This window comes from Ranitomeya variabilis, chromosome 4 (assembly GCF_051348905.1).
Source record: "Ranitomeya variabilis isolate aRanVar5 chromosome 4, aRanVar5.hap1, whole genome shotgun sequence".
In the NCBI taxonomy this organism is placed as follows: Eukaryota; Metazoa; Chordata; class Amphibia; order Anura; family Dendrobatidae; genus Ranitomeya; species Ranitomeya variabilis.
Window position 1 is genome coordinate 746,857,189 of NC_135235.1, and position 27,766 is coordinate 746,884,954.

At 43.4% G+C, this 27,766-nt stretch overlaps 1 protein-coding gene across 2 annotated transcripts; it reads right to left on the reverse strand.

Moving 5' to 3' along the window:
- Positions 1-2,405: 2,405 nt before the first annotated feature.
- Positions 2,406-25,954, reverse strand: LOC143769356 (uncharacterized). 2 transcript variants are annotated; one of them, XM_077257837.1, is made up of 4 exons: positions 25,866-25,954; positions 25,601-25,763; positions 22,287-22,493; positions 2,406-3,805 (listed from the first exon to the last, which is right to left on the reverse strand). In XM_077257837.1, the coding sequence occupies exon 4, from the start codon at positions 3,798-3,800 to the stop codon at positions 2,520-2,522; it is 1,281 nt and encodes a 426-aa protein (XP_077113952.1). In that variant the 5' UTR covers positions 3,801-3,805; positions 22,287-22,493; positions 25,601-25,763; positions 25,866-25,954; the 3' UTR covers positions 2,406-2,519. The 2 variants fall into 2 exon arrangements, with proteins under 2 accessions (XP_077113952.1, XP_077113951.1); XM_077257836.1 differs by lacking the exon at positions 22,287-22,493.
- Between the last annotated feature and the right edge of the window lie 1,812 nt (positions 25,955-27,766).

Genomic DNA, 27,766 nt, shown 5'->3' on the forward strand with positions numbered 1-27,766 from the left:
ATTGACCTCTTAGTTTACAGCAGGGGCTTATTTTAGGTATCCCACTGCTCTTCAGTATACCATGAACTGCTGGGATTTGTGTATATCCCGCTTACAGTTCCACTTAACACGTGCAGCTCTCTGGCGCCCCCCTTACCCTCAGGTCAGATTAGATACTGCACCTAGGGTAAATAGTCACCAGAAAGGCTGCCTGCTTTGTACTGGCTATTGGGCACGCTGCAGCGTCGCGATAACTACTCCCGCTCAGGCAGGAACAATAATTATCAAGCCGCAGTCGCTACAGTGACACCCAAAGGCCTGCACGGTATGCTGCCACCAGCTTCGATTAAACGGGTCCGAAGCTAACCCAAAACAGTAGCGTAATTTCCCTTCAAGAGACAGGGTACGTTTTTAGAGCAGGGAGGAAAAACTGGCATGAAATAATATACCCCACAAAATGTAGGCAATGCTTTATCAAATATTTTACAAAGATGTTACAAATGAGACAATTGCAAATATGAACAAGGTAATTATGAAAATAAAAGGATTAAATGAAGAAAAGATAACACTCACATTTCTCAGATCATTGCATTGCAGGCAACCATACGTCCCAGCTCATTGGACGTGCTCAGGGCTCTCAGGAAAATCACAAGAAGACTCAGCGGGGGATCCTGCCACAAACTTAAAACCTGCAGTTAGTGACATCACAGAAAGGCTGGCTTATCCAGACCCTCCTCTCTCTACATTCTGACTAAGTATAAGCTAAATCTTTCTAAGACTTGTAATTCCGCTACTGAACCTATCATAGTCGTAACAAACCCAGCATTCATCTCAGATTACCGTGGGCTTTCTAATGAGAGCAAATATGTCCTATTATTTACAGAGCAATCCCTACTTCTTCACCCAATGGAGTTAGACGCCCGTGTTTAGAGTGATGCGTAGATCCACCGAGGGAGAATAAGAAGATATATCTACCATTTTCCTATCTTACATCGTCTGCCTAATATCTTACAAAAATGGAACAAAAGACTTCCATGATTCTGGAATCTTCTCTAGCAGTTCCAGCTAGAGCAGTTGGGAGGGGGCGAGTAACTTTCTTCAGAGCCTGGAATTTATGGCACAGCCATAAAACCCCCTTCTGCCTTAGATTCAGAAACTCACAGGGAAGCAAAGAGAACCAGAGAGAGGGGGGGGGGTTTAGCCCCCGCAGGCTAGCAAGAAAACTAACTTGATATTTCATACCATATCGTGACATCTGTGTACAGGGAGCTCCCCCTAGTGGTGACTGCAGACAGGATATTATCATGTATCTCTGTATACAGGGAGCTCCCCCTAGTGGTGACTGCAGACAGGATCTTATCATGTATCTCTGTATACAGGGAGCTCCCCCTAGTGTTGACTGCAGACAGGATCTTATCATGTATCTCTGTATACAGGTGGCTCCCCCTAGTGGTGGCTGTCGACAGGATCTTATCATGTATCTCTGTATACAGGGAGCTCCCCCTAGTGGTGGCTGCAGACAGGATCTTATCATGTATCTCTGTATACAGGGAGCTCCCCCTAGTGGTGGCTGCAGACAGGATCTTATCATGTATCTCTGTATACAGGGAGCTCCCCCTATTGGTGGCTGCAGACAGGATCTTATCATGTATCTCTGTATACAGGAAGCTCCCCCTAGTGGTGGCTGCAGACAGGATCTTATCATGTATCTCTGTATACAGGGAGCTCCCCCTAGTGGTACTGTAGGCAGGATCTTACCATGTATCTCTGTATACAGGGAGCTCCCCCTAGTGGTGGCTGCAGACATGATCTTATCATGTATCTCTGTATACAAGAAGCTCCCCCTAGTGGTGGCTGCAGACAGGATCTTATCATGTATCTCTGTATACAGGGAGCTCTCCCTAGTGGTGACTGCAGACAGGATCTTATCATATATCTCTGTATACAGGGAGCTCCCCCTAGTGGTGGCTGCCGACAGGATCTTATCATGTATCTCTGTATACAGGAAGCTCCCCCTAGTGGTGCTGCAGACAGGATCTTATCATGTATCTCTGTATACAGGGAGCTCCCCCTAGTGGTGGCTGCAGACAGGATCTTATCATGTATCTCTGTATACAGAGAGCTTTCCCTAGTGGTGGCTGCAGACAGGATCTTATCATGTATCTCTGTATACAGGGAGCTCCCCCTAGTGGTGGCTGCAGACAGGATCTTATCATGTATCTCTATATACAGGGAGCTCCCCCTAGTGGTGACTGCAGATAGAATCTCATTATGTATCTCTATATCCTGGGAGCTCCCCCTAGTGGTGACTGGAGACAAAATCTTATCATACATCCCTATTTAAAGTAGAGCCCTATTCCTCTACAGTGCCACACTTACCAGAGTGCTTAGAGGTAAATGTATTTTTATGAGGATTTTTGGTACACTTTAGTTTATTTTCTTGTTACTCTTGGAATAAGGTTGCCATAAGCAGACAATTTTAGACCTTGTCAACAGCATTATTTAGGACTGCAGGTTTAGGGTCTACAACCCACGTGGATTTATACATGTGGCATGGGCTGAGGGTTCTCAGGGACAGGTAGGATGTTGGGAGTGTCCACAAAACGGCTGAACTCAAAGTCATCACTGTTTTGCTTCTTTGCCAGCTTGTAAACCAACTGTGAAACATATCCCAAGACGAAGAACAAGACAGACAATAGCAGTAAGATGAAAACAATCAGCAAAACGAACGATGCTTTCTTCTTAGGAGTAACGGTAACCATCAAGGTCGGCGTCAAAGACATCAAAGCATTAGATAGCACTGAGACCTTGACTAGGGACACTGATGATCCCTCACTATTCTTGGCCACGCAGGCATAGATACCAGAGTCACCAGGCTTGATGGTTGTTATAATCAGTTTCCCATTGCGAATGGAGAAAGTAGAGGTGGCCAAGTTGACTTCCAACCCTGTTGGCAGTAGCCAAGTCAACACTGGTCTTGGTACTCCAGTAGCAGAACATGGAAGGGTTATTGAAGAGTCTTCCTTAACATATATCTCCTGAAAGGTCTCCCTGAACATGGGCACAGTGCATTGAGGCACGGGGTTCATAGAGGCAGCCAATGAGTCATTGGGAAATAAAGACTTCATAAACCACTGATTTTCAGTCAACTCAATTCCTCTGAAACTGCATTCATTAGTGAGGTTATTTCCCATCACGCTGATCCGTAAAGAAGTAGAACAGTTACTGAAGGACTTAAACCAGAGAGGAGTGATGGAGATCAAGCTGTTGGAGTCTAGATTTATGACAGTTAACATTGGAAAGGTCTCGAAAGCCAAGTCCTGAATCGTGGCAATGTTGTTCTTTGAAAGGTCTAGAATCCGAAGGTTCTGAAGACCCTGGAACATCTTGGAGGGAATTAAGTGTAAGCAGTTTCCCTTTAAGTCCAGCAACTGAATGGGAAGGTCATTGAAGGCCAATGGATGGAGATTGGACATGCTAAGATTTAACTCATTCAGAATTAGATTCTTCAACATCGGAAGGTCACCAAAGGCTTGAGCGTCAATGTAAGACACAGCTGTCCTTCTCAGAGCTATCTCTTCCAGGGACTTCAGATTCCAGATGCTTTGCTTAGAAATAATGAAGCGTGGACAGCTACTAAAACTTATCTTAGTAATGTTATCAAAAGCAATAACAGGAATCTGAAAATATTCCTCGGATTCACAACAATTAATGGAAGATGAAACGCAACTGCATCCTGGATGACAAATGTTAGTCCTCAACTGTCCATTATTGCAGGTTACTAATAGTAGTGTCATCAGCGTCACGAGGAAGCCGCCCATGGAATCTGAGGAGTAGAGGACAACATAAGAAAAGGTGGATGAGACACACGCAAAGTGAAATTCATACTATGTAACATGAAACAGTAGATATATTTCTATATTGGTATAATATGTACTAGAATATAACTACTATAATACTGCCCCCTATGTACAAGAATATAACTACAATAATACTGCTCCTATGTACAAGAATATAACTACTATAATACTGCCCCTATGTACAGGAATATAACTACTATAATACTGCCCCCTATGTACAAAAATATAACTACTATAATACTGCCCCCTATGTACAAGAATATAACTGCTATAATACTGCCCCCTATGTACAAGAATATAACTACTATAATACTGCTCCTATGTACAAGAATATAACTACTATAATACTGCTCCTATGTACAAAAATATAACTACTATAATACTGCCCCCTATGTACAAGAATATAACTGCTATAATACTGCCCCCTATGTACAAGAATATAACTACTATAATACTGCTCCTATGTACAAGAATATAACTACTATAATACTGCTCCTATGTACAAGAATATAACTACTATAATACTGCTCCTATGTACAAGAATATAACTACTATAATACTGCCCCTATGTACAAGAATATAACTACTATAATACTGCCCCTATGTACAAGAATATAACTACTATAATACTGCTCCTATGTACAAGAATATTACTACTATAATACTGCCCCCTATGTACAAGAATATAACTACTATAATACTGCTCCTATGTACAAGAATATTACTACTATAATACTGCTCCCTATGTACAGGAATATAACTACTATAATACTGCCCCCTATGTACAAGAATATAACTACTATAATACTGTTCCTATGTACAAGAATATAACTTCTATAATACTGCCCCCTATGTACAAGAATACAACTACTATAATACTGCCCCTATGTACAAGAATATAACTACTATAATACTGCTCCTATGTATAAGAATATAACTACTATAATTCTGCTCCTATGTACAAGAATATAACTTCTATAATACTGCCCCCTATGTACAAGAATACAACTACTATAATACTGCTCCTATGTACAAGAATATAACTAACAAATACAGCAAAGTCAGCCCTTTAAATCCTAGTTAAAACTTAGCATTTATTAATACACCTAAAATAAAAATATAAATAGAAATTGTGTACATAAAGTGCTCGTGATTAACAGTGCACTAGATAAAAAATGGCACAATCTCACCCAAATTGTTAGCTGGCCCTCGGAATTCTGCTCCATATACCATGAGACCAGATGATGGGGAGAAAGGACATCAAGACCAAACAAACGACATAGGGGGGAGTTGGGAACACGGGGGCCTCTTTACCCTGTCGTGCCCAATTAGCTCCCGCCCTTACAAGGGCAGTACCCAAGTGTGAGTCTATTTTTCGGTGCCCCTGGTAAATATAGCCACCCTGAAAAAAAGTGTGTGTCTTCCCTACGCGTTTCCCCACCCGTTTGGGGGGTTCATCAGGGGAAGTTTATCAGGGCTAAAGAAAAACGGACGAAGTCACCTGCAGTGGCAGGGTATGACCTCTCTGTATGCCGAGATCCTGTGTATAAGAAGAAATGGTCTCTCACCTGTTCAATGTTAGCTGCCATTATATAGAGAGGGGAGATGGGTTGGAGGGTAGTGCTAAAATTTCGCGCCTGACATCACTTCCTCCTTTTATTCCAAGAAGAAATATATTTCTTTCTTTATGCTTAATCTTATGTTTTCAATACATTTATTTCATACCCCTTATTTTCACTTACTTCTCTCATACCTTCCAGCGTACTCTTTTTTATCTGTTTCTACATATTTTCCTTTTTCTTTTTCTTTTTCTACAGCTTGTGCAGGTACCATAGTAACCGTACCATGTGACCAAAGGTCCTGGTCGGCGCTAGTTTACTACTGCGCATGCGTTCTGAATAGAAAAAAGATCCCGTCAGCTCATCTAAGTTACTGAGCGTTACACGTTCTTGACGGTTTCCTTCATTATTTGCTGGACTTTGCGCAAGCGTTGTGACGATCTTACTGACCATGTGACTTCAGGTCCTGGTCGGTGCTATTTTGCTTATGCGCGTGCGTTCTAGAATTAATACAGGACATGCGGTCAGCTGATCACAGGTACCAACCGTGAAACGTTCATTATTTGCTGGAACTTGCGCAAGCGCAATGACGACCATACAGACCATGTGACCACAGGTCCTGGTCAGTACTAGTTTACTATTGCGCGTACGTTCTCAAAACAATACCGGACACCCGGTCAGCTGATCACAGGTACTGACCATGGTGCTTTCTGACGGTACATGTGCGCGCCCCTATTACCTTTTCCCCTGGTATATCATTGGAGTTACCAGGGTGTACTCTGTGGATAGTTACGGCGCTCCCGGTCATATGAACATCAGATCTCACTGTACCACCCATAGGTTATTGCGCTTGCGCTCTCTCTAGATGTAACTCAGCATGTTTATGTACATTTGTATTGAGCTAGGGGTATCAAACTAGATATATAAGCATATTTCCTCTCAGAAACCAATTATTCCGTTTCATATTACCCTTCAATCCCCTTTAATATTAGGTATACTTTGTACGGCACTTCCCTGTTATCAAAAGGCTACAGTTTACAAATATATCTAAATGTGTAGCGCCATAATACAGAATACAACAGTGGAAGTATACACCCCTATGTATGCTGCTTGATGCAGAATATAACTACTATAATACTGCTCCTATGTATAAGAATATAACTACTATAATACTGTTCCTATGTACAAGAATATAACTACTATAATACTGCCCCCTATGTACAAGAATATAACTACTATAATACTGCCCCTATGTACAAGAATATAACTACTATAATACTGCTCCTATGTATAAGAATATAACTACTATAATACTGCTCCTATGTACAAGAATATAACTACTATAATACTGCCCCCTATGTACAAGAATACAACTACTATAATACTGCTCCTATGTATAAGAATATAACTACTATAATACTGCTCCTATGTATAAGAATATACTGTAGCTACTATAATACTGCCCCTATGTACAAGAATATAACTACTATAATACTGCCCCTATGTACAAGAATATAACTACTATAATACTGCCCCTATGTACAAAAATATAATTACTATAATACTGCCCCTATGCACAAGAATATAGCTACTATAATACTGCCCCTATATACAAGAATATAACTACTATAATAATGCTCCTATGTGCAAGAATATAACTACTATAATACTGCCCCTATGTACAAGAATATAATTACTATAATACTGTCCCTATGTACAAGAATATAACTACTATAATACTGCTCCTATGTACAAGAATATAACTACTATAATACTGCCCCCTATGTACAAGAATACAACTACTATAATACTGCTCCTATGTATAAGAATATAACTACTATAATACTGCTCCTATGTATAAGAATATACTGTAGCTACTATAATACTGCCCCTATGTACAAGAATATAACTACTATAATACTGCCCCCTATGTACAAGAATACAACTACTATAATACTGCTCCTATGTATAAGAATATAACTACTATAATACTGCCCCTATGTACAAAAATATAATTACTATAATACTGCCCCTATGCACAAGAATATAGCTACTATAATACTGCCCCTATATACAAGAATATAACTACTATAATAATGCTCCTATGTGCAAGAATATAACTACTATAATACTGCCCCTATGTACAAGAATATAACTACTATAATACTGTCCCTATGTACAAGAATATAACTACTATAATACTGCCCCTATGTACAAGAATATAACTACTATAATACTGTCCCTATGTACAAGAATATAACTACTATAATGCTGCCTGTTATGATCCTTAGTGTTTGAGGATCACAAATTACTCCAGCTAAGTAACAAACATAGGACAAGCTCTAGGGAGGTGGCAAACTGGACTGACCGCAAACCTGAACCTATCCAAACACACTAGAAGTAGCCGGTGAACGTGCCTAAAAATCCTAGACGTCTCGAGCCAGCCTGAGGAACTAACTACCCCTAGAGAGAAAGAAAAGACCTCTCTTGCCTCCAGAGAAATAATCCCCAAAGATATAGAAGCCCCCAACAGATAATAACGGTGAGGTAAGAGGAAGGCACATACACAGGGGTGAAAGCAGATTCAGCAAATGAGGCCCACTAATACTAGATAGCAGAAAATAGAAAAGGGAATCTATGCGGTCAGTAAAAAACCCTTACAAAATATCCACTCTGAGATTTCAAGAACCCCCACACCAACTAACGGTGTGGGGGGAGAAACTCAGTCCCCTAGAGCAACCAGCAAGAGAGAAAATCACATTTTAGCGAGCTGGACTAAAAACATAATGAACACTGATAATCAAAAAATGATCAAACAAAAACTTAGCTTGTCTTGGAGAGACTGGGAGCAAGGTAGACACAAGGAATCTGAAGAGCACTGAATACATTGATAGCAGGCAAGGAACTGAGTCTCCAGGTGAGCTAAATAGGAAACCAACCAAGGATAACGAACCAGCTGATGCAGCCACCTGCAGAAAGACAACACTACACAGTACCGCTTGTGACCACTAGAGGAAGCCCAAAAATAGAATTCACAACAGTACCCCCCCCTTGAGGAGGGGTCACCAAACCCTCATCAAGACCCCCAGGGCGATCAGGATGAGCCGCGTGGAAGGCACGAACCAAATCGGCCGCATGAACATCAGAGGCGACAACCCAGGAATTATCCTCCTGACCATAGCCCTTCCACTTAACCAAATACTGAAGCCTCCGTCTAGAGATACGAGAATCCAAAATCTTCTCCACCACGTACTCCAATTCGCCCTCGACCAGCACCGGAGCAGGAGGCTCAACAGAAGGAACCACAGGTACCACATACCTCCGCAACAAAGACCTATGGAACACATTATGAATGGCAAACGATGCTGGGAGATCCAAACGAAAAGACACCGGGTTAAGGATTTCCAAGATCTTATAAGGACCGATGAAGCGAGGCTTAAATTTAGGAGAGGAGACCTTCATAGGAACATACCGAGAAGACAGCCACACCAAATCCCCAACACGAAGTCGGGGACCCACACCGCGGCGGCGGTTGGCAAAGCGCTGAGCCTTCTCCTGTGACAACCTCAAATTGTCCACCACATGGTTCCAAATCTGCTGCAACCTATCCACCACAGAATCCACCCCAGGACAGTCAGAAGGCTCAACCTGACCCGAGGAAAAACGAGGATGGAAACCAGAATTGCAGAAAAAAGGCGAAACCAAAGTAGCAGAACTAGCCCGATTATTAAGGGCAAACTCGGCCAATGGCAAAAAGGTCACCCAATCATCCTGATCAGCAGAAACAAAACATCTCAAATAAGTTTCCAACGTCTGATTAGTTCGCTCGGTTTGGCCATTAGTCTGAGGATGGAAGGCCGACGAAAAAGACAAATCAATGCCCATCTTAGCACAAAAAGTCCGCCAAAACCTGGACACAAACTGGGATCCTCTATCAGACACAATATTTTCAGGAATGCCGTGCAGGCGAACCACATTCTGAAAAAATAGAGGAACCAAATCGGAGGAAGAAGGCAACTTAGGCAAGGGCACCAAATGGACCATCTTGGAAAAACGATCACACACCACCCAGATGACAGACATTTTCTGAGATACTGGAAGATCCGAAATAAAATCCATGGAAATGTGCGTCCAAGGCCTTTTCGGAACAGGCAAAGGCAAAAGCAAACCCTGGCACGAGAACAGCAAGGCTTAGCCCGAGCACAAATCCCACAAGACTGTACAAAGGAACGCACATCCCGCGACAAGGAAGGCCACCAGAAGGACCTAGCCACCAAATCTCTGGTACCAAAAATCCCAGGATGACCCGCCAACACCGAAGAATGAACCTCAGAAATAACTCTGCTGGTCCATCTATCCGGGACAAACAGTCTCTCTGGTGGACAACGGTCAGGTCTATCCGCCTGAAATTTCTGCAGCACTCGTCGCAAATCTGGGGAAATGGCAGACAAAATCACTCCCTCTCTGAGAATACCAGCCGGCTCAGAAACTCCCGGAGAGTCAGGCACAAAGCTCCTAGAAAGTGCATCAGCTTTCACGTTCTTCGAACCAGGCAGGTATGAGACCACGAAGTTGAAACGGGAGAAAAACAACGACCAACGAGCCTGTCTAGGATTCAGGCGCTTGGCAGATTCAAGGTAAATCAGATTTTTGTGATCAGTCAAGACCACCACACGATGTTTAGCTCCTTCGAGCCAATGTCGCCACTCCTCAAATGCCCACTTCATAGCCAACAACTCCCGATTACCAACATCATAATTCCGCTCGGCAGGCGAAAACTTTCTTGAAAAGAAAGCACATGGCTTCATCACAGAGCCATCAGAGCTTCTCTGCGACAAAACAGCCCCTGCTCCAATCTCAGAAGCATCAACCTCGACCTGGAAGGGGAGAGAGACATCTGGCTGACATAAGACTGGAGCTGAAGAAAACCGGTGCTTCAGCTCCCGAAAGGCCTCCACGGCCGCAGGAGACCAATTAGTCACATCAGAACCCTTCTTGGTCAAATCCATCAAAGGTTTAACCACGCTGGAAAAATTAGCGATGAAACGACGGTAAAAATTAGCAAAACCCAAGAACTTCTGAAGACTCTTAACAGACGTGGGCTGAGTCCAGTCATGAATAGCCTGGACCTTGACTGGGTCCATCTCCACAGTAGAAGGAGAAAAAATAAAACCCAAAGAGGAGACCTTCTGTACTCCGAAGAGGCATTTTGAGCCCTTCACAAATAAAGCATTAGCACGCAGGACCTGAAACACCATCCTGACCTGCTTCACATGGGACTCCCAATCATCAGAAAAGACCAAAATGTCATCCAGATAAACAATCATAAATTTATCCAGATATTCTCGGAAGATGTCATGCATGAAGGACTGAAACACAGAAGGAGCATTAGAGAGTCCAAAAGGCATCACCAAGTACTCAAAATGGCCTTCGGGCGTATTAAATGCTGTTTTCCATTCATCTCCCTGCTTAATGCGCACAAGGTTATACGCACCACGGAGATCTATCTTGGTGAACCAACTGGCACCCTTAATCCGAGCAAACAAATCAGACAATAGTGGCAAAGGATACTGAAATTTGACTGTGATTTTATTCAGAAGACGATAATCTATACAAGGTCTCAAAGAACCGTCCTTCTTGGCCACAAAAAAAAAACCTGCACCAAGAGGGGAAGAGGATGGGCGAATATGTCCCTTCTCCAGAGACTCCTTTATATAACTCCGCATCGCGGCATGCTCTGGTATAGACAAATTAAAAAGTCATCCCTTAGGGAATTTACTACCAGGAATTAAATTTATAGCACAGTCAGAATCCCTATGAGGAGGCAGGGCACAGGACCTGGGCTTATCAAATACATCCTGGTAGTCAGACAAAAACTCAGGGACCTCAGAAGGACTGGAAGAAGCAATAGACACCAACGGAGTATCGCCATGAATTCCCTGACAACCCCAACTTGACACAGACATAGCTTTCCAATCTAAAACTGGATTATGAGCTTGCAGCCATGGCAGACCCAAAACGACAACATCATGCAAATTATGCAGAACAAGAAAGCGAATCACCTCCTGATGTACGGGAGTCATGCACATGGTCATTTGCGTCCAATACTGAGGCTTATTCTCAGCCAATGGCGTAGCATCAATTCCCCTCAGAGGAATAGGAAATTCCAAAGGCTCCAGGACAAAACCACAGCGCTTGGCAGACAAATCCATCAGATTCAGGGCAGCACCCGAATCCACAAAAGCCATAACCGGGTAGGACGACAAAGAACAAATCAAAGTAACAGACAAAATAAATTTAGGCTGTATAGTACCAATGGTGACAGGTTTAGATTTTTTTTTTAAGTGTTTAGAGCATGCTGAGATAACATGAGTAGAATCACCACAGTAAAAGCACAACCCATTTTGACGTCTATGACTTTGTCGCTCAATTCTGGTCAGAGTTCGGTCACATTGCATAGACTCAGGTCTCTGTTCGGAAAATACCGCCAAAGGATGAGCAGATTTGCGCTCCCGCAAACGCCAATCAACCTGAATGGCTAAAGCCATAGAATCACTCAGACTTGCAGGGGTGGGAAACCCCACCATAACATTCTTAACGGCCTCAGAAAGACCTTCTCTGAAATTTGCAGCCAGGGCACACTCATTCCATTGAGTAAGCACCGACCATTTCCGAAATTTTTGACAATACACCTCTGCTTCATCCTGACCCTGAGAGATAGCCAGCAACGCTTTTTCTGCCTGATTCTCAAGATTAGGCTCCTCATAAAGCAGTCCAAGAGCCAGAAAAAATGCATCTACATTAAGCAATGCAGGATCTCCTGGCGCCAGAGAGAAAGCCCAATCTTGAGGGTCGCCACGCAACAAGGAGATAACAATTTTAACTTGCTGAGCGGAATCACCAGAGGAACGAGGTCTCAGAGATAGAAATAACTTACAATTATTCTTAAAATTTAGAAACCTAGATCTATCTCCAGAAAACAACTCAGGAATGGGTATCTTTGGTTCTGACATAGGGCTATGAATAACAAAATCCTGAATACTTTGCACCCGTGCAGTAAGATGATCCACACTAGAAGTCAGAGTCTGAACATTCATGTCTGCAGCTGAGCTCAAAACCACCAAGAGTTCAAGGGGATGAAAGAAGCTAAACAGACTGCAGCAAAGGAAAAGCGGGAGGAAAAAAAAAAAAAATGTACTCAGGTCTTCTTTTTATCCCACTTCTGCGATGCATTAAACACTTTTTGGCCTGCTATACTGTTATGATCCTTAGTGGTTGAGGATCACAAATTACTCCAGCTAAGTAACAAACATAGGACAAGCTCTAGGGAGGTGGCAAACTGGACTGACCGCAAATCTGAACCTATCCAAACACACTAGAAATAGCCGGTGAACGTGCCTAAAAATCCTAGACGTCTCGAGCCAGCCTGAGGAACTAACTACCCCTAGAGAGAAAGAAAAGACCTCTCTTGCCTCCAGAGAAATAATCCCCAAAGATATAGAAGCCCCCAACAGATAATAACGGTGAGGTAAGAGGAAGGCACATACACAGGGGTGAAAGCAGATTCAGCAAATGAGGCCCACTAATACTACATAGCAGAAAATAGAAAAGGGAATCTATGCGGTCAGTAAAAAACCCTTACAAAATATCCACTCTGAGATTTCAAGAACCCCCACACCAACTAACGGTGTGGGGGGAGAAACTCAGTCTCCTAGAGCAACCAGCAAGCGAGAAAATCACATTTTAGCGAGCTGGACTAAAAGCATAATGAACACTGATAATCATAAAATGATCAAACAAAAAATTAGCTTGTCTTGGAGAGACTGGGAGCAAGGTAGACACAAGGAATCTGAAGAGCACTGAATACATTGATAGCAGGCAAGGAACTGAGTCTCCAGGTGAGCTAAATAGGAAACCAACCAAGGATAACGAACCAGCTGATGTAGCCACCTTCAGAAAGACAACACTACACAGTACCGCTTGTGACCACTAGAGGGAGCCCAAAAATAGAATTCACAACAGCTGCCCCTATGTACAAGAATATACCTACTATAATATTGCTCCTATGTACAAGAATATAACTACTATAATTCTGCCCCTATGTACAAGAATATAACTACTATAATACTGCCCCTATGTACAAGAATATACCTACTATAATACTGCTCCTATGTACAAGAATATAACTACTATAATACTGCCCCTATGTGCAAGAATATAATTACTATAATACTGCCCCTATGTACAAGAATATAACTACTATAATACTGCTCCTATGTACAAGAATATAACTACTATAATACTGCTCCTATGTACAAGAATATAACTACTATAATACTGCCCCTATGTACAAGAATATAATTACTATAATACTGCCCCTATGTACAAGAATATAACTACTATAATACTGCCTCTATATACAAGAATATAACTACTATAATACTGCCCCTATGTACAAGAATATAACTACTATAATACTGCCCTCTATGTATAAGTATATAACTACTATAATACTGCTCCCTATGCACAAGAATATAACTACTATAATACTGCCCTCTATGTATAAGTATATAACTACTATAATACTGCTCCTATGTACAAGAATATACTGTAACTACTATAATACTGCCCCTATGTACAAGAATATAACTACTATAATACTGCCCCTATGTACGAGTATATAACTACTATAATACTGCCCCCTATGTACAAGAATATAACTACTATAATACTGACCCTATGTACAAGAATAGAACTACTATAATACTGACCCTATGTACAGGAATAATCTACTATAATACTGCTCCTATGTACAAGAATATAACTACTATAATACTGCCTCCTATGTACTAGAATATAACTAGTATTATACAGCCCCCTATGTACAAGAATATAACTATTATAATACTACCCCTATGTGCAAGAATATAGCTACTGTAATACTGCCCCTATGTACAATAATATAACTACTATAATACTGACCCTATGTACAGGAATAAACTACTATAATACTGCCCCTATGTAGAAGATAATAACTACTGTAATACTGCCCCTATGTACAAGAATATAACTACTATAATACTGCCCCTATGTACAAGAATATTACTAATGTAGTGCAGCGGTAGCATATTATGCAGTGATGATGCAGTGACCCAGGAAAGTTCAAAACAAAATGTCTCTTTAATGTTCAACTCACAGCAATACACAGTACACAATATTCTCCGGATCGCAGCCGGGAACCATATCTTCTGGATTGCAGGCAATAAACACCCCAGTCCACTTCCGAGACCAGTTGCTTTGGGCATTTGCACCGCTGTTTACTCTGTTGGCGCCTGTCCCTTCAGCTGCCTCGGCTGTTTGGCTCTGCTTGCCTGTGTTGCCTCACACAGATGGAGCTCTGCAGAGCCTCTTGCTCTGCACTCCTGCAAACTCCAGACTGACACTAACACTGAATATAATGCAGCCCCCTGATAGAATATAGTACAGCCCCCTCATAGGGTATAATGCAGCACACCACAAAATATAATGCAACCCCCTCATAATGTATAATGCAGCCCTCCCCATAGAATATAATGTAGCACCCTCATAGAGTATAATGCAGCCCCCCTTATATAGCATGATGCAGCCCCCCAGAATATAATCTAGCCCCCTGAGAGAATAATGCAGCCCCACACAGAATATGTTGCAGCCCTACCCACAGAATATAATGTATCCCCCTCAAATTATAACGCAGCCCCTTCTAAGGGTATAATGCAGCTCCCCTCATAGGGTATGATGCAGTCCTCCTCCACCTCCATCATTGTCCTCTTCACAACCTCCATTATTGCCTCCTCCCTCACCACCATTGTGCTTTCCACCACTATCATCATTTTCCTTTCCACCACCTCCATCGTTGCTTTCACCCCACCACCCCGTCATTGCCCATTCCACCACCCCAATCATTGCCTCCTCCCCCACAACATCCATTGTCCTTTCCACCACTACCATCATTGTCTTTTCCACCACAACCATCATTGCCTTCTCCCCCACCAACCAATCATTGCCCATTCCACCACCTCCATTATTGCCTCCTCCTCCACCACCCCCATCACTGCTCTCTCCATCACCCACATCATTGCCAATCTCCAATACACACATAGCACCGCACACACAGTACCACACCACATACACACACACAGCACTGCATCACATATACGCACGCAGGCAGACAGACAGGCAGACAGACACACAGCACCATTCACCTGTCTGCACATTCCCCACAGTCGCCGCACCTCCCGGCAGCATCTTTGTCGCTGGCAGCTTTCTCTCTGAAACAGCCGCGCGAATGATGATGTTACTAGCCGCGCTGTGTCAGACAGGAAATGCCGGGCAGCGTGCAGGAAGCAGGATAGCATTGGATACCTGCAGCTTTGCTCTGCTGCCAAGCTGCAGGGATCGCTCCCTGCCCACCGAATGCCTTCAGGGTTAGCCACCCTGCAGCCCCAACAGCTTTACATGTGGGCAGGTTTAGCCTCAACCTGTGGCTAACACTGCCCGCTATTAAAGTGAAATGATTACTCACTCCTCTGCACGCACAAGGGGTCATGGGGAAGTGTGAATATTCATTTCTCTTTAGCAGCAGGGACAGGCTCCTGTCTCCAGCTGTTGCTCAGCTGGCATAGGGCAGGACCCTTGACTCAGGGGCCCCATATCTGCTGGGTGTGCTGCTATTAGTGATACGCCACTGGCTAGGGGCCCTCGGAGTAGTGGGGGTCCTAGACAGCTGCTGGCCAGTATGCCAGCAGGTGTCAGTGCCTGGGCCCACCGTTGAATCCTCTGGTTCTCCAGTCGGCCAGTCCGACCCTGACCACATGGAAAACCCAGCCAGGAAGGTAACGGACTGCCACACTACCATCCTGTAATCCATTTTAAAACAAAAGCCCAGCAGATTTTCTTAAATATGCCCTGGACAAATAGCTTGTCCAGGACCAATATTCACTCTTATTCTGCATTGCAATCACAGCTACACCTGTGACTGCAATGCACTCCCATGGCCTCAATGCACCTCCATGCGCATCCTGGGGGGAACACACAGCGACCCTCACATGTGACACCGGTCACTGCCTCACACTACTATAATACTGCTCCTATGTACAATATTATAGCTACTATGAGATGAACATCTGAATCCTACACTTAGAGATTGATATGGCTCCAGATACTTCTCCATATAGGCTCCTCCAGCCGTATTTTCCAGGGTAATCCGAGTTTCTCCAAGTCTCTGTGGGGTGCTGGCCTTAGCATTAGCATCCCACAAAGGAGCTATCTTACTGTTCTTTATGTCCTCCTCAGCCTCCCACAGACTGGTTGGAGGGTTTTCAGACCCCCCAGACCTGGGAATGGTGCCTCAGAGATCAAGGCGTGATTTGCAGAATTTCGAAAGCAGAGTGGTCATGACTGGACAGTCAGGAAGAGTTAGCAGAGGTTCATCAAGAGGCATGGGCACATTCAGGCTGCAGAAAGTAACTGAGCTAATTCCCATATCGGACCTTTTGTAAGGTAATTAAGACTCTAGACGAAACAGGGAACACACAGAATGATACAGAGGAACAAGACAACACTCCTAAAACTAGTACAAATATGAACATAGACAGAATGATGCCCCACACACCATATCACACCGTCACCGTACCACATCTTATTAGAACATTTAATTTAATTTATTTTTAGAATTTGATATTTTGTGTGATTTGCGGTAGTGACAGATTAGACTACCGGTATTTGTTTTTATATAAACTTTTTAGTGATGTTTTATTTTCCCTTTTCTGTTGTCCTATCCTCTTTGTATATAAGTGGGTTTGCCCTCATTTACATATATATACTGTACTGTATGTAAATTCTTCTTTCCTAATTAAATTGTATTTAATCTTGAAACCTGAATATTTTTCACTTATTTCCCATTACATTGATAATAGATGAGACCTGGATCCTTTTCGTGAGGACTCGATGTTCCCTTCTACCAACATCATGGCGCCTCTCGGTTCCTTCCTTCTTAGTCTGAGCGTTGAGCGCTGTATTTTGACAGGATTTTCTCCCACGCTCCCAGGAAGGTAATTATACGGGGAAAGAACTCATCTTCTCCAGACATTGGCCGTCCTCCTGAGACACCGTCACATCTAAGACCTCATCTGAATTAATAGGAACACTCATAGGTGTTAATTCGGGATTTGTCTGTGTCGGGGATGACGGTTTCTAGAAATGTATCGGAAGTGGTGAGGACACATTGTATTAAGATGGTGATTGTGTTCTTGAGTAAATCTTCGTTAAGGCCGGTGAAGTATTAGGAACTGCCTGAGGGACATGAGGAGAACATGATGGATTTGCCAGAGGCGTTTTGTACCCTCGGGACTCGGGCTGAAGGCAGAAGATGGATGAAGTCCTCCCTGGACAGTCTGGTCCTTAGTTCCATGTTTAGAAATGTTTGGAAATTATCAAGATCACCTCATTTACTGGAAATCCAAAATGTCCTTCCATGGAAGTTTTCAAACAGAGGCTGGACAGACATCTGTCTGGGATGATTTAGTGAATCCTGCTTTGAGAAGGGGGTTGGATCAGATGACCCAGGAGGTCCCTTCCAACTCTACCTTTCTATGATTCTATCTTCCAGTGTCCTGGTGGTAGAGATATGAGATGGACGGGTCAGTGCCCCAGCTGGACCTATATCTGCCTCTTGGCTTTGGGTCACTGCCCCTGGTCCATGATGGTTTGGTTTTTCAGCTGTTGGTGCCCATCTAGGACAGTGTCAGTCTCTGGTGTTCTGTGGTCTCAAATTACTGTTGGGTCATGATTTCAGTTCCTCATCCCTGGTGTCCACTATCATGCAGTGTAGTTCCATACATGCTATAATTTAGTGTCCCCGTCCCTGGTGTTCAGTCAATTAATATGACAGTTCCTGCTGGGTCATGATTTGGAGCCTCAGTCTTTGGTATCTACTGTCACAGAACGCCTAATTGTGGTTGTATCTGGTTCCTTAGTTCTGGTGTCTAGTGGTTTTGTGCTTCATTATCTTATGCCTTAGTGCAGGAAATCTAATGGTTTTGCAATTACTCCTGCATGTTTAGAGGTTTGATGCCTCTATATCTGGTACCTTAGTCCTGGTGTCAAGAGGTTCAATGCCTCAGTATCTGGTGCCTCAGCCCTGGTGTGTAGAGGTTCGATGCCTCAGTATCTGGTGCTTCAGCCCTGGTGTGTAGAGGTTCGTTGCCTCAGTATCTGGTGCCTTAGTCCTGGTATATAGAGGTTTTGTACCCCAGTATCCCATGCCTTAGTCCTGGTATCTAGAGGTTCAGTGCCTCAGTATCTGGTCCCTTAGTCCTGGTGTCTAGAGGTTTTGTGCCCCAGTATCCAGTGCCTTAGTCCTGTATCTAGATGTTCTGTGCATCAGTATCTGGTGCCTTAGTCCTGGTGTCTAGAGGTTCTGTGCCTCAGTATCCAGTACCTTAGTCCTGGTATCTAGAGGTTCTTTACCTTAGTAGCTGGTGCCTTAGCCCTAGCGTCTAGTAATTTTCCAGTTCTCTTATAGTTCTTGCATTTGGGCTCCCATATTCTGAAGCCCAGTTCATGCTGGGCCAATATTTATTTCTTGTGGCCCCCAGTAGTTTTTTCTCCTGGTGTCCCACATCTTGCATCCACCTTTCTACTCATTGCATTCTCCCTGAACCAAAGCGATGGACGGCCTTAAGAAGATTACTCCCAAACCTGAGTAATGATGAGAAGGATTTGGATTCAGACGTTCAGGTATGGAGGTGCAACATCAAGCCCCTGTACCTTGTCCCTGGTAATTGTAAGACCACCAGGAGTCTTCTCCCAGCTCCTTCACTAACCCAGCAGGGCTCCTGATATCACATCTGCCCCGGCATCTGCTTCATTGTCTCACCACTGGTACTACCATCCCATATTACTGCTCTTCAGCACCAGCTAAAAATGTCATTTTTATAATCTGCAAAGTGTAATTTTTTTCATCACACCTGATATTCCTAATGACCTGTAATTATACAAGCGCTAATTACTGTGTGATTGTAACCCTCTGAAGTGGGAGTCATACGTTATTTGTGAGGGCAACAGGAGAAGCTCGGTCTGTCAGCGAGGACGACAAAGGGAACACGAAGTGGTCATTCTGCAAAAACGGGAATCTGCTAATTATTACACATTACAGAGCGAATGCCACTAATTGATCTCAATTAAACACCAATTAACTCCGATATTAATTGTCAGGGACCCTGCTGTGGAGGGGGGCTTATACTTTTGCTATCAGTAGTATTAGGGAGGTCTTAGTGCCTTAGTTTTATGCAGTTCTACATTATTGGATTCTGACAATGACCTGATAAAAATCACAACATGGAAAACTGATGACCACATTACTCCTCAGTGACGCCCAGTGGATAACGACACTGTGGATAACGCCTCCACTGTGGGGTCTGCAGAAGATACGCGCAGTCACTGCGGTCACCACAAAATTGTGTCACCCCAAATATAGACAATATATTCTTCTGATCCTGATTTACATCCTCTATTATACCCCAGAGCTGCACTCACTATTCTGCTGGTGCAGTCACTGTGCACATACATTACATTACTGATCCTGAGTTACATCCTCTATTATACTCCAGAGCTGCACTCACTATTCTGCTGGTGCAGTCACTGTGTACATACATTACATTACTGATCCTGAGTTACATACTGTATTATACCCCAGAGCTGCACTCACTATTCTGCTGGTGCAGTCACTGTGTACATACATTACATTACTGATCCTGAGTTACCTCCTGTATTATACCCCAGAGCTGCACTCACTATTCTGCTGGTGCAGTCACTGTGTACATACATTACATTGCTGATCCTGAGTTACATCCTGTATTATACCCCAGAGCTGCACTCACTATTCTGCTGGTACAGTCACTGTGTACATACATTACATTGCTGATCCTGAGTTACATCCAGTATTATACCCCAGAGCTGTGCTCACTATTCTGCTGGTGCAGTCACTGTGTACATACATTACATTACTGATCCTGAGTTACATACTGTATTATACCCCAGAGCTGCACTCACTATTCTGCTGGTACAGTCACTGTGTACATACATTACATTACTGATCCTGAGTTACATCCTGTATTATACCCCAGAGCTGCACTCACTATTCTGCTGGTACAGTCACTGTGTACATACATTACATTGCTGATCCTGAGTTACATCCAGTATTATACCCCAGAGCTGTGCTCACTATTCTGCTGGTGCAGTCACTGTGTACATACATTACATTACTGATCCTGAGTTACATACTGTATTATACCCCAGAGCTGCACTCACTATTCTGCTGGTGCAGTCACTGTGTACATACATTACATTACTGATCCTGAGTTACCTCCTGTATTATACCCCAGAGCTGCACTCACTATTCTGCTGGTACAGTCACTGTGTACATACATTACATTGCTGATCCTGAGTTACCTCCTGTATTATACCCCAGAGCTGCACTCGCTATTCTGCTGGTGCAGTCACTGTGTACATACATTACATTACTGATCCTGAGTTACATCCTGTATTATTCTCCAGAGCTGCACTCACTATTCTGCTGGTGCAGTCACTGTGTACATACATTACATTACCGATCCTGCGTTACATCCTGTATTATACCCCAGAGCTGCACTCACTATTCTGCTGGTGCAGTCACTGTGTACATACATTACATTACTGATCCTGAGTTACCTCCTGTATTATACCCCAGAGCTGCACTCACTATTCTGCTGGTGCAGTCACTGTGTACATACATTACATTACTGATCCTGAGTTACATCCTGTATTATACTCCAGAGCTGCACTCACTATGTATCTCGACATTGTGCGGTGCATGCTGGGTATTGCGCTTGTCCTATGTATCAGCGGGTGCACATACTTTCCTGCCTTTGGCTTTGATGTAGTTATTTTCGGATGTGTATTCTCAGGAAGTGTCCGGTAATTTGCTGTAGCCTGGGGTTAGCCCAGCAGGGGACCCACATACCGGTGCAGAGGAACCCCCTTTGGTTACATGTGTAAGCAGCAAAGTACGTACAGTGTGTGCAGGAATCATCACCCACAGCTTCGCCCCGACAACTCCTCCAGCTGGGAAGCCATGGAGAAAGTATGAGCTTCCTGCAGCTTCCTGGGACCCAGGCATAATATGGCGTCTGCTGGGGGACGTGCAGACTAGCATAGCGAGATATTGAGGGTCTTCACCTTAATTGTTGCATCATCTTCAGATATACTGATCCTGCGCTACTGTTCACAACCATCACAGAGTGGGCACATGACTATGCCCCACACACAAACATCAGCACACATCTATGCTAAAATACTCTGTGCTGCTGGAAAAATACAGCTGAAAATAATGCTAATAATGTCAAATCTTTGACTGTTTTCAAGACCAGCACATTCCTCTCCTGAAATACTTTGTGCCGATTGGGACTCTGGTTCTTCCAGTATGTCTTACTCTAGTCTATGATCCCTGCTGTCCATGGTGCTGATATCACGTTAGATCTACTATAGTCTATGATCCCTGCTGTCCATGGTGCTGATATCTGGTTAGATATAATACAGTCTATGATCCCTGTTGTCCATGGTGCTGATATCACGTTAGATCTACTATATTCTATGATCCCTGCTGTCCATGGTGCTGATATCAGGTTAGCTATACTACAGTCTATGATCTCTGCTGTCCATGGTGCTGATATCAGGTTAGATCTACTATAGTCTATGATCCCTGCTGTCCATGGTGCTGATATCAGGTTAGATCCACTATGGTCTATGATCGCTGCTGTCCATGGTGCTGATATCAGGTTCGCTCTACTACCGTCCCCGCCATGCTACTTACTGGACTCCGTTGGATCAGACTATCGACCTTCCACCTTCTCCGGATGTACAATAAAACTGATGATCCTGATACCTGGGGGTGTGGCTTGGGGCGGCTCCTGTCTCACCCCGGGGGTCCTGTGCACCACGTATGTGATGTATGTTCCCTTCTGATGATATTTTAGGATATTTCATTCTATTTATGAATTTTTGAAGTGGATCCAATTTTCTAAGGTTAACAGAAATGATTTATTTTTGCATAGAGATTGTGTTTTTTAAATCTCCCCTCAACAGTCCCCCTTTCTAGGTGATGGTTTCATCCAGACACCTGTTCAGGTGAGGCAGGTGCTTTAGATAATTCCCCTGGTGCTTCACTGGTTACATGTGATGTTGGTAACGAGATGCAAGATGAAGTTTATGTGTTCAGAAATGATGTTGGGAAATACAGTTTTATATTAAGCTTTACTGGCTCCCTTCTGACATTGAGACTCAGCATATATGAAATGGGGTCTGTCAGTAGCTCTAATTCCCTTAAAATCCTGCTAATTCCAGTAGATGCAGTGAGGGATATCGCAGTGTGCACACAGCTCACTTGATGGTCATGCTAGTAACTTGCTAAGTGTCAAGAAGGTGTTCCCTTCAAGGGTAAAATAGGTCAACTGAGTATGCTCCATCAATAATTGACATGAAGGGAATGCACACTGGACACTTGCAGGTGTAGTGCAGAACATACAAAACTTGTATGTTTAGGCCTTGTAATAAACATGACCATCAACATAGGGATCTATTGTCAACTTAGCCCTAACCTAAACTAGCCCTAATCTAACTTAGCCCTAACCTAGCCCTGACCTAACCTAGCCGTAACCTAACCATAATCTAATCTATCCCTAATTTAATCTATTCTAGCCTGACCTAACCTAGCCATATCCTACCCTAGCCATTACCTAACCTAGCCCTGACCTAACATAGCTGTAACCTAACCTAGCCCTAATTTAACCTATTCTAGCCTGACCTAACCTAGCCCTAACCTAACCTAGCCCTTACCTAACATAGCCGTAACCTAACCTAACCTAGCCCTAATTTCACCTAACCTAGCCCTGATGTAACCTAGGCCTAACCTAGCCCTGACCTAACCTAGCTGTAACCTAACCTATCCCTAACCTAGCCCTAACCTAACCTAGCTCTTATCTAACCTAGCCCTAATCTAACCTAGCCCTAACCTAACATAGCTCTAACCTAACATAGCCCTAGTCTAACCTAGCCCTAATCTAACCTAGCCCTAGTCTAACTTAGCCCTAACCTAACCAAGCCCTAATCTAACCTAGCCCTAGTCTACCCTAGCCCTAACCTAACCTAGCCCTAACTTAACCTAGCCATAACCTAACCTAGCCCCCAATCTAACCTAGCCCTAATCTAATCTAGCCCAAATCTAACTAGCCCTATCCTAAATTATCTCTAACCTAACCTAGCCCTAACCTAACCAAGCCCTAATCTAACCTAGGCCTAACCTAGCCCTAAACCTACATTATCCTAAATTATCCCTAACTTAAGATAACCCTAAAATTACCTATCCCTAACTTAACCTATCCCTAACCTAACTTATTCCTACTGTAAATAAGTAAAAAGCAAAAAGTGCATCGAAATAACAGAGTTTTAGTAATACTGTTGTTGATCAAAAATAGCATAAAAGCCATCCCACCAAGACAAGGTGACCCTGATCGGGCAGTCCTACTCTGTCTAATATTAAAAACCTTACTCAGAAAAGGACTGTCTCGATCAGGGTGACCTTGTCGTGGTGGGATAGATTTTATTTTATTTTTGATCAAAAACAGTATTACTTAAAATTCTGTGTTATTTAGATGCACTTTTTGCATTTTATTTATTTACAGCAGGGTTTTTTCTCATTTTTTTTCTCTTGTAGTTTTTACATGTTTTATGGCCAATGTGAACATGCGTTTATGTGCTGCATGTGTACCAACTTAAGTCAAGCTCAATTTTTGTGCTTTTTCTATTCCTAACCTAACCTAGCCCTAACCTAACCTAGCCCTAACTGTACCTAGCTGTCAACAGTCTTTAGGGGTCAGCCATGCTCACACCCCCCCTTTATTGATGGAGTACAGTTGGGAAAAAAATATGTAGTCTGCCACCAATTGTGCAAGTTCTCCCACTTAAAAAGATGAGAAGATAAGAGAGGCCTGTAATTGACATCATAGGTAGGCCATAACTATGAGAGTCAAAATGAGAAACAAATCTAGAAAATCACTTTGTCTGATTTGGCAAGATTTATTTTGCAAATTATGGTGGAAAATAAGTATTTGGTCATTAAGAATAGTTCATCTCAATACTTTGTAATCTATCCTTTGTTGGCAATGACAGAGGTCAAAAGTTTTCTGTAAGTCTTCACAAGGTTGGCACACACTGTTTGTGGTATGTTGGCCCATTCCTCCATGCAGATCTCCTCTAGAGCAGTGATGTTTTGGGCCTGTCGATGGGCAACACAGACTTTCAACTCCCTCCAAAGGTTTTCTATAGGGTTGAGATCTGGGTGGGGGACATTATACCAGGAAGGGTCCCAGGATGGGGGACATTATTCCAGGAAAAGGCTCAGGATGGAGGACATTACTCCAGGAAGGGTCTCGGAATGGAGGAAATTATACCAGGAAAAGACTCAGGTTGTGGGACTTTATACCTGGAAAAGGTTCAGGATGGAGGACTTTATGAACATTATTATAGGAAGGGGACACAGATTTGTGGATATTATTACGGGAAGGGGCCATGATCGGGGACATTATACCAGAATGAGGGACATTATTACTGAAAAGGGCCCAGGCTGTGGACATTACACCAAGAGGGGGCCCAGAATGGAGGACCCAGGATTGTAGACAATATTATAGGAAGGGGCCAAAATCTGGGACATTATTACAAGGGGGGCAAACAATTTTACACGGGGGTCCATGGGACTCTAGTTTCGCTGCTGCTAGTGACTATCTTTTCTGCTGAACTATTTCCTAAGAAGTAGCGAGAAGGAACAGACCAAAGCCTTGAGATCATGTACGACTCCTGACCGCGGCCCTCACGTTGGGAAGAAGGGCTGACTATTGATACACGGCACCAGCACTTTTCTCTGGGAATTCATATTCCCTCCAGGATCAGGTGCAGTTTTTGGTGTCTGTACTTTAGGAATGGAGGCAGCGACTAGATCCAGACCCACAGCCAAAAACCGCTTCTCGCTAATTTCCCTTCCCTACATCTATAATTTTGTCTGCATTGAGCCCATTGTTTCTGGAAGCCCCTGACTTCCATTTTCTTCTAATATCCCCCCGCCCCTGTTCTTACCTAACTCTTAGTCCCGTTCTCCGAAACATCGCTTCGTCCCCCTCCTCCCTTCGTCTGTTGCTATGGATACAGAAAGCAGTGTGTTTAGTTCTTCGCAGCCAATCTCTTGCTAATGAAAGCTTCTCAATCCCCATGGACCCCGGCGCGGCTGCAAACACAGGGTCTATTAGAAAAAAAAAATGCATATTATTAAACTTTTTTAATGAACAAGAATTTGGCTGCAAAGAGCTCAATTGAGAATTTCCTGCCGCTATTAACCCCTTACACAGGGCTGGAAACGCAATGTAACATCCCATTATTTTTTTTCTGCTAGCGAGGAGACGGAACGTCCGATGTTTACAGTTTGAATTCTAACTGCCGTTCCAGCGGAATGTTCCTGTCTGGCTCCTCCCCCTTCCTTTCTCCATAGAATCTTATAAGCACCAACTGTCATTTTGTATCTCATCAATTTGACAATCTATATTCTGGACTTCCTGGCACGCAACAAATAGTTATTAATAATAATAATAATAATAATAATAATAATAATAATAATAATCTTTAGTTTAACAATTCATATACAAGTCATAAATAACAAACATAAAGATAATGCAATAATTAAAGCAAAATTCGACGACCCTGCCCGTAAGAGCTTACAATCTACAATGAGGTGGGGGAGACAAAGTACAGGGTCTTATTTACAATGGTGGTCCAGCTGTCTTGAGGGAATGGGGGATAGATAAAGGCTGCATGAGGTAGTCATCAGCCAGTATGTGTGGTGCTATTTGCTGCGGTAGAGTTTGATAGAACAGATGTGTTTTGAGGGAGCACCTAAAACTGTGTAAGTTGTAGATAGATCTAATTTCTTGGGGTAGAGCATTCCAGAGGATTGGTGCAACTTGGGGGAAGTCTTCAAGCCGGGAGTGGGAGGTACGGCTTAGTGCAGATGTTAGTCAAAAGTCGCTTATGGAGCATAACGAGTGAGTAGGCCGATAAACAGATATGAGGGAGGAAATGTAGGGGGGCCGCAATGTAGAGTCCAATGACTGGCAAAGAGTGGACACATCCGAGTACCGATTAGCCAGATGGACAACCCTGGCTGCTGCATTAAGGATGGGTCTAGAGAGGGGAAACTCGAGTAAGGGAGAGGCCAATTAATAGAGCATGACAGTAGTCCAGGCAGGAGTGGATCAGGGCAACAGTGAGGGTCTTTATTGCTTCCATGGTGAGGAAAGGGTGGATTCTAGAGATGTTATGTATATGGGAGGTGAAGGAGAGATTGGTGTCAAACATACCACCCAGACAGCGTGCCTGCTGCCGGGGTGTTATTATGGTGCCACCCACGGAGAGGGAAATGTCAGATTTAGGGAGGTTAGTAGATGGCAGGAGCAGAAGAAGTTCAGTTTTGGAGAGGTTGAGTTTCAGATAGAGAGTGGACATGATGTTGGAAACTGCAGACAGACAGTGGCGTTCTGTAGTACTGAGGAGGTAAGGTCAGGGGATGACATGTATAGTTGTGTGTTATCAACATAAAGATGGTACTGAAAGCCAAATCTGCTGATGGTCCATCCAATTGGGGCCGTGTAGAGAGACAAGAGAAAACGGCCAAGGACTGAGCCCTGAGGGCCCCAACAGTGAGAGAAGGAGGAGAAGAAGTGGAGCCAGCGAACGCTACACTGAAGGAGCGGTCAGAAAGATAGATAGAGAACCAGGAGAGGGCAGTGTCCTTAATGCCTAGTGACTGGAGCCTAGAGAGTAGGAGAGGGTGGTCAACAGTGTCGAAAGCTGCAGAGAGGTCAAGAAGAATGAGCAGAGAGTGGTCACCATTACATTTTGTTGTCAGAAGGTCATTGGTCACTGATGAGTGCAGTTTCTGTAGAATGTAGGGGCGGAAGCTGGACTGTGATGGATCTAGGAGAGAGTGAGGTAACAGGTAAGTCAGGAGTAGACCAGGCACTCCAAGAGTTTAGAGATGAAGGGGAGATTGGAGACTGGTCTGTAGTTATTTGTTATTTGGGTCGAGAGCAGGTTTCTTTAATAATGGAGTAATGATAGAGTGTTTGAAGGAGGAGGGGAAAATGCCAGAGGAGAAAGACAGATTGAAGATTGTAGTTAGGTGGGTAGTGATGACTGGAGAGAGAGGCTGGAGGAGATGTGAGGGAAGAGGGTCAATAGTGTATGTAGTAG